Raw genomic sequence first — 14396 nt, forward strand, 5'->3', positions numbered from 1 at the left:
TGAAACTCCACATTTACAGAGGAAATATGAGACTACTATAAATATCAGAAAAATCAAAATCTCTGATTTTCTCAGCTGCAATTATAATCAATCAATCAATCAATCAATCAATCAATCAATCTTTATTTATAAAGCACTTTTCATACAAAAAATGTAACACAAAGTGCTTTACATAGTTAAAAGCAGCCCACCCCACCCTCCAACTCACTCCCCACACTCTCATTAACATAAATGATGTGAATACACACATATCTCCCCCCCCCACCCCACCCACCCACACACACACACACACACACACACACACACACTTAGAGAGTGAAATTGGGCTGGGCACATATGAGCCAGGTGAGGAAACACTATCACAGGGAGCCGTCTGCACCGGGAGCCGGTCACAGACCTCCAGGCTGGGCACACAGCAGGAGGGAGGTGCAGGAGCCCCCCAGCCAGGCTGAGAGAACCCCCAGAGCCCCAGCAGCCACGGTCGATCACAGCCCCGGTGCAGAGAGCCCCCTCCGAGGAAACACTGGAGATATGCCACAATAGGATATATACAGGGTAAAATGATAAAATAAATAAGAACAGGATACAATATAAATATAAATATAAATAGAGTAAGAAGATAAAAAAATGGATAAGAATAAAATCAATAAATATTAGGTAAAGCCTGAATTAATAATAGAATAACCGGATAGAATAAATAAGCATAAAATAAATAAACGCTAAGTAAAAGCTAAATTAAAAAGGTGGGTCTTGAGCCTGTTCTTAAAAACATGTACGTTCTCTGCGGCCCTGAGCTCCTCCGGCAGGCTGTTCCACAGACGAGGACCATACCACTGAAAAGCTGCCTCTCCGTGAGTATGTGTCCTGACTTTAGGGACAATCAAAAGGCCAGTACCAGAGGACCTCAGGGTCCGCGAGGGCTCATATGGTAAAAGCAGATCTGAGAGATAAGAAGGCCCAAGACCATTAAGACATTTAAAAACCAATAAAAGAACTTTAAAATCGATCCTGAAACACACGGGGAGCCAGTGCAGCAATTCTAAAACCGGTGTAATGTGGGCCCGCCCTCTGGTCTTCGTCAGCACACGAGCTGCAGAGTTTTGCAAAAGTTGTAAAGTTGAAATATTCTTCTTAGGAAGACCAGAGAGCAGGGCATTACAGTAATCAATGCGACTGGTAATAAAAGCATGCATCAGCATCTCCGTGTTGCCCCGAGAGAGAATAGGGCGGACTCTGGCTATATTTTTTAGATGATAAAATCCAATTTTGGTCACATGTTTAATATGTGGGATAAAACCAAGCTCAGAGTCAAAAATAACACCCAGGTTTTTCACTTGTAGCGAAGGACATAGTGAAAATGCCTCTAATTTAGACAAGAGTTTCTCTCTCTGAGCCTCAGGACCGACGATTAAAACTTCAGTTTTGTCCTGGTTAAGCTGTAAAAAGTTTTCTGCCATCCAAGATCTTATATCCAAGATACAGTTAAAAAGAGCATCCATTGGTCTGGTGTCATCAGGAGACACGGAGATGTACAGCTGAGTGTCATCAGCGTAACTGTTAAAGTTATAACCACTGTTAGGAAACTGGTAAATAGACTGGTGCTAATATAGGTATTTCCTACTCCAGTTAACCACCCGACACAAATTCATTCAGTGCTGTGCCTAAGCAGCACGTCTAACACTCACACATGCTCATTTATCCTCTGATGAATGCATCAGTATTCCAGTGTCTTTAGAACAGGTACTGTCAATATAAATGCTGACAATTGGAAAAAGACACAATTCATTAGACAGTTTAAAGTTTTTAGACAACAGAAATTACAACCAACAAATGTACGGTCATTTACAAGATGATAGGTTTGATTAGGAAAGTCAGCGTGCAGACAAGGTGTTTGTGCGGAGGACCCAAATGCAGATGCATGGAGGCGGGGTGCGTTCAGCAAAAAGCAAGCTGTTTATTGGCTGATGATGAAGATACCAAGTACAAACATAAAGTTCACAAAGGGAATTTAAATCTTGGACAATCCTGGGAACAGTGAACAGACAAACTGACAAAGGCCAAAACAAGTGTGGAGAACACATCACAGGTGAACTAGACTGCAGCAGATGAGCCAAGGGAAGCAAAAACTGAAAACAAAGCACCACGACAACAGCTCACTAACATCCAGCAGGAAATGTGAAAACTGAAATCCTGCTGATATTTAGGGCAGATCAAGCCTAACCGGACTGCAACAGCCTGATGAATCTGTTTGTGTTCCATGATGCTATAAAAAATGGATGGATGTGTGCACGTTCACTATAATGCTGCACTTCTCTCTGGATAAGCTGGACACCCGATACTTTAAGAGTGCCTCAGTTTTCTGTTGCATGTCTTGATTCTGGAATAATTAACGGAAGCTGTGAGAACTTTGAGGACTGCTCTAATATCTGTCCTTCAGCCTGCACTGATATCTTGGACTCCACTCAGACTGTCTGTGCTAAGCCATTGTCAGAGCCATGGTTCAGTGAACATAGGTGCACCCTTAGACATGATTGTAGATGTGCTGAAGGTAGATGGAAGAAGGATAGGATGTATGTTTCTATAAAGATACTTAGGGACTGTCTCTCTGTTTACCAAATAGCCACAAGCCTAATCATATCATCAGTACAAGTAATAATGTTGGAGCTTAGTATGTGTGAGGCAGTAGGTGACGAGACACAAGACCTAATAGCTGAAACTTGGTCAGTAAAAAATGCCAAAAAAATCGTCAGTGTTCCTCCTGTGTGCTCAGCTGTCTTGGAGCAGTTTGAGCCTGTTTCCCTGAGTTAAGGATCTGTGGTAGTTCATCGCCTAAGATAATCACACTGCCCATCAGATCGTCTCCCCCCAAACCTCCTTAAACATAATTGGGCTTTATATCCAGAAATTAATTGACACTTTGTGTCCCATCATTTTTTAAACAGCCTCTTCTTAAAAATCACACTGTGGACCCAACTGTTCTGGTTAATTACAGGCCAATCTTGAAGCTCCCCTTTCTTTCAAAAGTTCTAGAGACAGTGATCTGCTTACAGTTGGAGGCTCACCTTGATCTTAATGAGATCTCTGAAAAGTTTCCGTTTGGTTCTAAATCACTACACAGCACTGAGACAGCACTTTTGAATGTTTTAATGACATTTTCTTAACTCTGGGTTGTAGCAGCCCTGCTGCCCTCTTGATGTTGAGCCTTTTATCCTTTCACTGTAAGACAAATGTTAAAAACCTCGGTGTGCTGTGATGCTTCCTTCAAACTGTGTAGGCAGGTGAGCGCAGTAGTCCGATCTAGCTTTTTCCATCTGAGACAGGTAGCCAAGGTAAAGCCAGACCTTCCAGCTAATGTCTTTCAGTGTGTTATTCATCTCTTCATTATGTGAAGATTACTGCCATTCTCTGCACAGGCCTCTCTTTATCATCTCCAGTTGGTCCGAAATGCCGCCGCTCGTCTGCTAACTGGCATTAAAAGGAAGGAGCCTGTGACCCCAGTGTTGGCCTCTCTACACTGGCTTCCTGTTCCTCATAGGATCCAAATTTAACTTTTTGTTTTTAAATCACTGAACAGTCGAGCCTGCTCTTACCTGTCTGAGCTCCAGAAAGAACCACGAGGTCCAGGTCAAAACGAATGCTATCCATTTCACAGTCTTAAATCTGGTGGCAACAGAGCCTTCTCTGTGGCAGGTCCCAGACTCTGGAAGAGTCTGCCTCTACATATTAGATCTACACATGTTTGGGTTAGCACACACTGACCCAAACCTCTCTTTGTTTTAACAGCCTTAGTCATTGTTGTTGTAGTTGGTTTTTGTGTCTAATGGTTTTATTCCTTCTCTTTTATTGCATCATTTTTGTGCATTTTAATTTGTAAAGCATAATGTGCAGCATGAGCAGCACTGTGGTAGGCAGTGAGCAGAGGGCCCAGTAGAGGACGTCGGGCCCTCAGGCCACGATCATGAAATCCATTTCTAATTGTTTGGTCTGAGACATTGACACTGGTGGCCTGCTGGAGGGCATCCTGTAGAGCTTTGGACATGCTCATTTTCTTTGTCCTTGCACAAATGAGGAGATATCAGTCCCCCCGATCGGTTAAAGGCTTCTACAGCCCCGTCCAACTCTCCTAGAGTAACTCCCTGTCTCCTGGACTCTCCTCCATGCTCTTGAGACTGTGCTGGGAGACACAGCAAACCTTCTGGCAATGACACATATTGATGTGCCATCCTAGAGGAGTTGTACTACCCGTGCAACCTCTGTAGGGTCCAAGTATCTCCTCATGCTACCAGTAGCAATGCTCACCCTATCCAAATGCAGAAATACTGATAAAACAGTCAGAAAAGATGAGGAGGGACAAATGTCAGTGGCCTCCACCTGTAAAACTATGCCTGCTGATTATTTCATTAACACCAAAGCTGCTGAAACTGATAAACTCCTTTGGTACTCAACTGACCAGGTAATTACCTCAGAAGTTTAACTGACTGTACTCTGATAAAAACTGTTCTTTTAATTGTATTTTGGAGCAGTATATTTAAGTTACGATAAGGTACGATCGTGGCTCAAGTGTTGGCAGTTCGTCTTGTAATCGGAAGGTTGCCGGTTCGAGCCCTGGCTCGGACAGACTCGGTTGTTGTGTCCTTGGGCAAGACACTTCACCTACCGCCTACTGGTGTTGGCCAGAGGGGCTGATGGCGCGATATGGCAGCCTCGCCTCTGTCAGTGCGCCCCAGGGCAGCTGTGGCTACACCTGTAGCTGCCTCCACCAGTGTGTGAGAGTGAAGTGAAATTTATTTCGGTCAACAACACAGATTATCATTTTACATAAAAGTACTCAATCATACAGCCTGTGGCTTATAATTATCCTATCCTTTACCCCATAGGAATAATCAAATCCTTAGCCAAGAAAATAAATAGCATTGACAAATAAGTTATATAACAGTTTGAAAATAAATCAATGATAAATCAAGAAATGAAATCAACACAAAGTTATTCATCAAACCAAATTTCCATAAGCTTGAATGATACCAATTTTTAAATTCTTCCTGAAAAATGACAAAGAAAAACACATCTTCAGTTCATCATTAAGTCCATTCCATAATTTCACTCCCAAAACTGGCACATCTATACCTAACATTGGTTTCCACTTTAGGTATTTCAAACTTATAAGACCCCCTCAAATCATATTTTCCATCTCTTAGTTTAAACATACTTAGAATACAAAGTGGAACATTCTTTTTCATCACTCGATATATCATTTCTAAAGTTTTACAATACATAATGTCCATGAATTTTAACATAGATGATCCTACAAAAACTGGTTGGTGGACTCCCTATACGCAACTTTATTTATTATTCAGATTGAATGAATAGTGGAATTGTAAAGCGGTTGAAAAGCACTATATAAATGCAATCCATTATTATATGTGGCCAAATAGCATTAAGTAAAAACTAGCTTTAATTGTGGCATATAAAAACAGTGTTTGATCTTTGTCTAATCATATCTACATGTCTACAAGAAATGTGTTTTTTTGTCTTGTTTTATTGATCATTCATGAACCTTCTAGTAAATTGAACAGAATAGATGTCACTATAAGAATGATGTGATGTTTCTTTCTATTTAGATTTGCAAAGTATTTTAAGATGGAAAATGGGACTGACTACCGCACTCTGGTCAAAGCCTATGCTATCAGGTTTGACGTCTTGGTCAATGGAAATGTGAGTGTGTAGTTTCACTGTCAGTTCACTGAATAAAGAAGTTTACATCCACTTACCTTTATTTCACAAACACATTAATGATACAGGAATATAAATATGTGTGTAATTTTTTAAAATATATTTTTAAATGATACATCTATAGTCTTGATTGTCATGTTTCTGTTGTTGTTTGTGAATAAAAGAAGAAAACACAAAACACCAGGACTTTTTTGTACCGATCTTCTCCAGGAAACTGAACCTGACTCATACTCTTGTTTTGCAGGCAGGAAAGTTCAACATGATCCCTACACTCATTAACATGGTTGCAGCCTTTACATCAGTGGGAGTGGTGAGTTAACGTTTAGATTTAATCAAATCGTTATAAATGTTTAATTCAGGAGTTTTGTTAAGATTAGTCAATTCTAAAAAGCAAAAGTTTTCCTCTTATCTTTTTCTACCCTTTAAAAAGGAAAATGGAAAGCCTGACATAAAAAATTTTGGTCTAAGAACTGAAGGTGGCTTTGAAGCAGCTTACACCTCAAATGTAAGCCAAAAATCAGGAAGGGGTCTTTATTATTAAGTGGAAAAAATCCAGAGCTACTTGGCCCTGCTGGATCAGTCGTTGTAGCACCTTTGGGGTATCTTTGGTCAGCAATCAATTTTTCACTCAGAGCCATGTAGGTTTGGGTTTTATTTCCCCGTAATAATAAATACCTTCATTTTGTGTACTTGTGTTATCTTGGCACCTGGACTGGTTCTTACAGAGCACTTTTCCACTATAACTGCTTTTTCTATTTAACATTCACACACATTCATTTTCCAATGGATGCATCAGAGAGGAGCTTGGGGTTAGTATCTTTCCCAAGGACATTTGGCATGCAGACTGGACCAGCCAGGGGAACAAACCACCAGCCTTACAAGTAGTAGGTGACCTGCTCTACCACCTGAGTTACAGCCCCCCCTTAAATTGGTGTGGTGATCCGAAACATTTAAGTGTGACAAACATACAAAAAAATAGGAAATCATGAAGGGGGCAAACATGTATTCGCACCACTGTGTGTGTGGTGTCCCTATCCCATGAAAATAAAAGCCTTTTATTACATATTAAAACCTATCAGAAGTTCCTGGACCACAATCTTTCCAATTTTCTTTATTACTGTAATTCCCTTCAATGACCATTATTGTTTCTTCTTACTTTCTAATTTAGATTTAAAGAATGTTTTGAAAATGCTCATGAAAGTGAGTTCATGAGCATTTTCTGCATCTGAAATTAGAGAAGATCCATTAGTGTCATCGTTGTCAGTCAAAAATATATCAAACATCTGCAACTGCTTGTTTTCAGGATGAAACAACCAACATGTGCAACACCGCTTCATTTTTCCAAATTAAGGGACATTCATATCATTAGTTTATTTGCTGTTGTTTTCTAAACTTACAATAGATTTTCTATGTTTAGACCCGAACTCTTTCATGGCATGCATTTTTAAACTCTCATTGCTATTTAGGCTGTTTGGGACCTGATTAATGTAAAAACAAAGAATTACCAGATTTTTTTTACCTGATTTTTCTTTCTGAGAGAAATGAGATCCACATATGAGGATATTTGCTTTAAATTTTGATAGAACAGAGGCAGTATAATGTCCTCGTAATTGGAAATCAGGCCCTTGTAGAGCAACATTTTGTATTTTGGTCTAGATATCCCAAAATGTGATGTCCACATATGTGGATGCCAGGTCCTAGGAAGTTAATATATTTATTTAGGCCACTTATATTTGGAAGCCAGGATTATTAAATAAATACATAATGGGTTACATTTGAGGTGTGATTAAAAAAAGTCCCAAATTGATGAATATTGACAAAAAGGTAAAGCATCCATGATGCTTCACACAAAATTTTGGTTAGGTTGGAAAAGAGGTTGATTTTATTTCTCAGTAGAAGTTCAAGGTTAGTGGGGAAATCAGTGCTCAGTGTTCAGAAACAGACAGCTAGAGAACAATCTGAAAATAGCAGCTGTGCTTGAAGATGTCTGCACATGTCCTAGAAAATGATCTTAAACTGGTGATCATCAAAAATTCAATCAGGTTAGACTTTTGATTTTTATTGGCCTTAAATACCAGAAAAAATGAACTGAAACTAAATGGAAATGAAGCTGTGGACCAAGGGGTGGTGACAAGTGACATTTTGGAGGTTGAAGGGGCTTGCTTGTAATTATTATTATTATAATTATAATTATTATCATTATTATTATTACGTAGGGCACAGTGCTGTGTGACATCATACTGCTCAACTTCCTGAAAGGTGCGGAGCAATACAAGGCCAAGAAATTTGAAGAGGTAAAATACCCAGCTCTTAATCACGTTTTAATGTGCACGTTATCTGATTTTTATTGGTGACCATGTTGCTGACATGTAAGGTTAAAACATTATTACATTAAAACACAAAAAGGCTCAAAGTTCAGCAGAACGCAATTTGGAAAAAGTGCGTTTTAAAAAATGGTTTTAAAAAGGACACCCAGCTTGAACCCCTTTCACTTTTGGCAATTCATTCAAATTCTTGGGGTCTTAGATCATATTTAACTCTTGACTCTGTTTTCTGAACTAATCAGATTTCAGGCCTGCTTAAAGAACAACTGTTGCGGGTTCAGATATTGAGGGTGAACACAAAAACAATAATGGTCCAGAAGAGCTTCGGTCAAACAATGATTTTAATGAACACATGCGTGGGGAGATGAACACTGCACACAGACAGCATCGATCTCCAAATGGTGGAGCATTACTCAAACTCTTATAGCCAGTGTTGACCCCCACCTAGTCGTAAAAGCCTAAACATTCACATTTTCCTAACTCCTAGCGAGCCTGACTTATGGCCTTGGCTCCCTATTTTGTCTGCCTTTAACAACGGTGGGAGTGAAGCTCCCGTGGAATGTGCTCTGTCTCCTCTACTATCAGAAAAAGCAAAGTCCTGACTCTCTGAAAACAGTATTTCTTATAACTATAACAGGGAGTGCAGAATTATTAGGCAAGTTGTATTTGTGAGGAATAATGTTATTATTGAACAACAACCATGTTCTCAATGAACCCAAAAAACTCATTAATATCAAAGCTGAATGTTTCTGGAAGTAGTTTTTAGTTTGTTTTTAGTTTTAGCTATTTTAGGGGGATATCTGTGTGTGCAGGTGACTATTACTGTGCATAATTATTAGGCAACTTAACAAAAAACAAATATATACCCATTTCAATCATTTATTTTTACCAGTGACACCAATATAACATCTCCACATTCACAAATATACATTTCTGACATTCAAAAACAAAACAAATCAGCGACCAATATAGCCACCTTTCTTTGCAAGGACACTCAAAAGCCTGCCATCCATGGATTCTGTCAGTGTTTTGATCTGTTCACCATCAACATTGCGTGCAGCAGCAACCACAGCCTCCCAGACACTGTTCAGAGAGGTGTACTGTTTTCCCTCCTTGTAAATCTCACATTTGATGATGGACCACAGGTTCTCAATGGGGTTCAGATCAGGTGAACAAGGAGGCCATGTCATTAGTTTTTCTTCTTTTATACCCTTTCTTGCCAGCCATGCTGTGGAGTATGGGCAGAAATCTGTGCCATCAGAAACTGAATTTGAATAAGTTAAATTTGAATTTGAATTGCTGACGACACAGTGGTGTTGGGTGCCATCTCCAACAACGATGAGGCGGCCTACATGGATGAAGTGAAGAATCTGGCATCGTGTTGCCAGGACAACCACCTCCAGCTGAACGTCAGCAAGACCAAGGAGCTGGTGGTGGACTTCAGAAGGGGTCAGCACAGAGACTACAAGCCCATTATCATCAATGGAGCTCCAGTGGAGAGGGTGCAGTCCTTCAAGTATCTTGGTGTCCACATCTCCTCAGACCTGACATGGGCTGCCCACATTCAGGTCCAGACCAAAAAGGCTAGGCAGCGCCTGTATCACCTACGACAACTGAGGAAGTTCAGGGTCTCTCCAAAGATTTTCTATACAGGCGCTGTGGAGAGCATCCTCACACAGAACATGACATCGTGGTTTGGGAACAGCTGTGTGAAGGACCAAAAAGCTCTCCAGAGAGTGATCCGTACAGCAGAACGCTGCTGCAGGATTGCTCTCCCCCCGCTTCAGGACACCTACACCAGGAGATGCCGGACTAGAGCAGCGCAGATACTGAAGGACCCGTCCCATCCTGGCAACAAACTGTTCCAACTTCTGCAATCTGGTAGAAGGTTCTGCATCTTCCGGGCAAGGACAGAGAGACTCAAGAGGAGCTTCTATCCCCAAGCCATCCGTGCCCTAAACACACACACCCGCCCGCTCACATCATCTATAATTGACTGAGACAGGACTCTTCCAGACACTAAACCAAGGCACAATGTACATTTCAATTCCTTTAATTTTAAATATGTTTATATTGTCTATCCTGTAAAATAGTCAGATGTCTATTCATATTAATGTACAGAATTCACCTGCTTGCTGCTACTACTGCACATTCACCCAGTATATATATATATATATATATATATATATATAATGTTCCTCCTCTACACCCCCCCCCCAATTTTTGCACATGTCGAGGAGCGTGTCAGGCTACATTTCACTGTGTGTTATACTTGTATAACTATGCATGTGACAAATAATAAAGAACCTTGAACCTTGAATCTGAATTGTAACTTGAATAAATGCTTTTGAAAACTGAATTTGAATTAGTCTAATTTGAAATTGAATTTATGGTTTGAAAATGATCATCACTAAATTGAAATTGAATTTTATATTTTGAAAATGAATTGATTTGCTTTGAAACTGCATTTTATCCTTTAAAAATTCAGCTCTCGAATAATTTCAGTTTCAGTTCCAAAATTCAGTTTTTTGGAACTTACATCCGGTTCCGGTTCAAGCGCAGATTAATAGAACTACGTTTTACTAGCGGACCGAAAGTACTGACGGGAATTATAATTTCACCCTCAGATGAGCCAAGCTACGACTGTCAGGGAAGGTGATGTAGGTTCAGAGCATATGAGAGTGGTTAAGTTTGTCTCTTGTCTAGATGAAGGCACAAGAGGGATCAATGGCAAGGCGTAGAGATTCAGTATCTTCAGTCTTCAGTGGACACTCCATTTCTGGCACAAAACACCTGTAAAAGATGGTCGATTTAGGAGGTGACCCGACAACTTCAGCCTGTCAAACATAGTAATGGAGCAGTGTGTTTTAAAAAAAAAAAAAAAAATCTAATTAAGCATGCACTCAGTACCCTAAAAATTATTATGGTAGTTAAACACAGTGATAGTTGTATATCACATTATATCACTTCAAACAGGGGTGATCCAGTAATGCTGCACTAATGAATTAGACTAACTATTCACTTTAGCTAAAGTTATGAAGTTAGCTAAAGAGTTGGGATGCTGTGTAAGACATAAATAAAGCTAAAACACAAAGGTTTGGACACCGTTTTGCATGTTTCCCTACTGTAGGGGTCTCTGCAAGCATACAGAGGGGGTACTCTGAGAGGGTCCAAGATGACAACTTTGGAATTCTACTAGAAACAGTCGATCATATTTGTTTGTCAAAGCTGAATTCAGGGCAAACTACGCTAAATTACCGTTTTTAGCTAACAGCTACAATAAGCATAACAGTTACTGTATGGCTATCATTTGTTAACATGACGCTTGTTCTTATACATGTAATACATTTATTACCAACCTAAGAGTTCATCCGCTGGTCATTCGACATGACGAATGACTTCTGAAGTCTTAATTCAGCTCAAGACGCTGTAGATTCCCGTCGATAACACTTTCGGTCCGCTAGTAAAACGTAGTTCTATTAATCTGCACTTGAACCGGAACCGGATGTAAGTTCCAAAAAACTGAATTTTGGAGCTGAAATTGAATTGTAGAACTGAAACTGAATGGTGAGAAGTAAAACTGAAATTATTCGAGAGCTGAATTTTTAAAGGATAAAATGCAGTTTCAAAGCAAATCAATTCATTTTCAAAATATAAAATTCAATTTCAATTTAGTGATGATCATTTTCAAACCATAAATTCAATTTCAAATTAGACTAATTCAAATTCAGTTTTCAAAAGCATTTATTCAAGTTACAATTCAGATTCAATCTGAGCAATTCAAATTCAAATTGAACTTATTCAAATTCAGTTTCTGATGGCACAGATTTCTGCCCATAGTGGAGTACTTGGACGCGTGTGATGGAGCATTGTCCTGCATGAAAATCATGTTTTTCTTGAAGGATGCAGACTTCTTCCTGTACCACTGCTTGAAGAAGGTGTCTTCCAGAAACTGGCAGTAGGACTGGGAGTTGAGCTTGACTCCATCCTCAACCCGAAAAGGCCCCACAAGCTCATCTTTGATGATACCAGCCCAAACCAGTACTCCACCTCCACCTTGCTGGCGTCTGAGTCGGACTGGAGCTCTCTGCCCTTTACCAATCCAGCCACGGGCCCATCCATCTGGCCCATCAAGACTCACTCTCATTTCATCAGTCCATAAAACCTTAGAAAAACCAGTCTTGAGATATTTCTTGGCCCAGTCTTGACGTTTCAGCTTGTGTGTCTTGTTCAGTGGTGGTCGTCTTTCAGCCTTTCTTACCTTGGCCATGTCTCTGAGTATTGCACACCTTGTGCTTTTGGGCACTCCAGTGATGTTGCAGCTCTGAAATATGGCCAAACTGGTGGCAAGTGGCATCTTGGCAGCTGCACGCTTGACTTTTCTCAGTTCATGGGCAGTTATTTTGCGCCTTGGTTTTTCCACACGCTTCTTGCGACTCTGTTGGCTATTTTGAATGAAATGCTTGATTGTTCGATGATCACGCTTCAGAAGCTTTGCAATTTTGAGACTGCTGCATCCCTCTGGAAGATATCTCACTATTTTTGACTTTTCTGAGCCTGTCAAGTCCTTCTTTTGACCCATTTTGCCAAAGGAAAGGACGTTGCCTAATAATTATGCACACCTGATATAGGGTGTTGATGTCATTAGACCACACCCCTTCTCATTACAGAGATGCACATCACCTAATATGCTTAATTGGTAGTAGGCTTTCGAGCCTATACAGCTTGGAGTAGGACAACATGCATGAAGAGGATGATGTGGACAAAATACTCATTTGCCTAATAATTCTGCATTCCCTGTATAATGCATCATAAACAATATCATTCATTCACAATAAATCAGCAGTCTAATGTAATACAAATAAGTTTAACACATGTAATAGTTATCACCTTCTTCTAATTCAGGAGAATGCAAACTAAAACTACGTAATAGCTTCACAATCCTTAATCAGGGGCATAACATGGCGTAAGATAATATTATAATCTCACACAACCTTACTGTAAATGCAACAAAAATGAGTGAGTGTGCATCTGTGCAGCTATGCTTGGAAAAACCCAGAAACTATTCTGTTGGTTATTCAAGCTCTATCTTTACTGATATTTACTGAGGTGTGAAAACTTCAAAAGGAAACCACTTTGAAAAGTTCACTTCATTTGCCATCATTTGACTTTTCAGACAAATTTTCAGTTTAGTTTTGTCACAGTTTGCCGGGGCAAGCCGTGTGAATAATAATGGATCCAAACTGCAGGCTGCTGAAGTGGAGGGTGAGTTTATTTGCAACCAAAAGGTACAACAGACAGGGTGGCGAGGAACAGAACGGTGAAAACTCTAAACTGGGAAAACTAAATAAAACACTAACCGGAATACGAACGTGACTTGCAGGGAGAATGACCAGAGAATCAACACAGAAGGGTGGAAGGGAAATAACACAGACGAACCAGCAATTACTATGACAGAAGACACAACTTAAATACACTCAGAGAACACAGGGAGATTACATACAGGTGGGAACACAGCTGGGAGTGATTAACATGACGAGACTAGGGAGGCAAACTGAAAACACTCACATAAGACACAGACCTTCACAATAAAACAGGAACTTACACAAGAAAAGACACAAACTAAGAAACGCGGACTAGATACAGGAACACACGGGAAGAACAGAGTAAACACTAACCAGAGAATTAACAGAACCACAATCACGAAGAGAAAACACAAAACGCTGGGTCAAAAGGACCCAGGATCATGACAAGTTTCTTATTGTGATAGCCCGGTCCTGTGTGCAGCTGTGTTCTCTTTCCCTGCTTATCTCATGTGTGTGTATTTAAGCCCATAGTTTTCCTTTTTATATTTTGTGTCTAAGCGTTTTGCTGTGCGACCCCTGTTTAGGACTACCTTTAAAACCTGGTTTCTTCAGCCAGCTGGACTTGCTGCCTCACCTAAATAAAGGTGTATTTTTGTCTATTATTTACCACGACACTAGTGATGTGTTGGTCCCAAACGAACAAACTCTTAGAGCCGGCTCTTTGAAGTGAACGATGCGAGCCGGCTCCTAATTGGGAGCCGTGATTTTTTTTTTCTTTCTCCCATCCTCTCTCTCGCAATTTTTTCGGCTTCACTCCGCATGCGAGCCTTGTGCTTTACGCTGGGAAGAGGGGGGAGGGGCGGTAGTTACACTTGCAGTCAAAGCGTTCTCACTCCCGAGGCGTAACATGTCGACGTTTTGTCACGTCCCGCGGCATTCCTGAGGAACGCGAAAGGAGACCTTCGGCGTTCTTATGGTACGCGGCGGGTCATGGCTGGAATCCAGTGCAATGACGCTCCCGCGGTAATAACCCAGC

At 40.4% G+C, this 14396-nt stretch overlaps 1 protein-coding gene across 2 annotated transcripts in view; it reads left to right on the forward strand.

The window, feature by feature from the left end:
• The window catches only part of p2rx3b (purinergic receptor P2X, ligand-gated ion channel, 3b), a 37603-nt gene that overhangs the window by 19491 nt on the left and 3716 nt on the right, over nt 1–14396 (forward strand). For both annotated transcript variants that reach the window (XM_026172150.1, XM_026172151.1), the window contains 3 exons: nt 5619–5712; nt 5975–6040; nt 7947–8024. In XM_026172150.1, coding sequence (XP_026027935.1) covers nt 5619–5712; nt 5975–6040; nt 7947–8024 — 238 coding nt within the window. The remainder of the gene's footprint in view (nt 1–5618; nt 5713–5974; nt 6041–7946; nt 8025–14396) is intronic.

This window comes from Astatotilapia calliptera, chromosome 6 (assembly GCF_900246225.1).
Source record: "Astatotilapia calliptera chromosome 6, fAstCal1.2, whole genome shotgun sequence".
NCBI lineage: Eukaryota > Metazoa > Chordata > Actinopteri > Cichliformes > Cichlidae > Astatotilapia > Astatotilapia calliptera.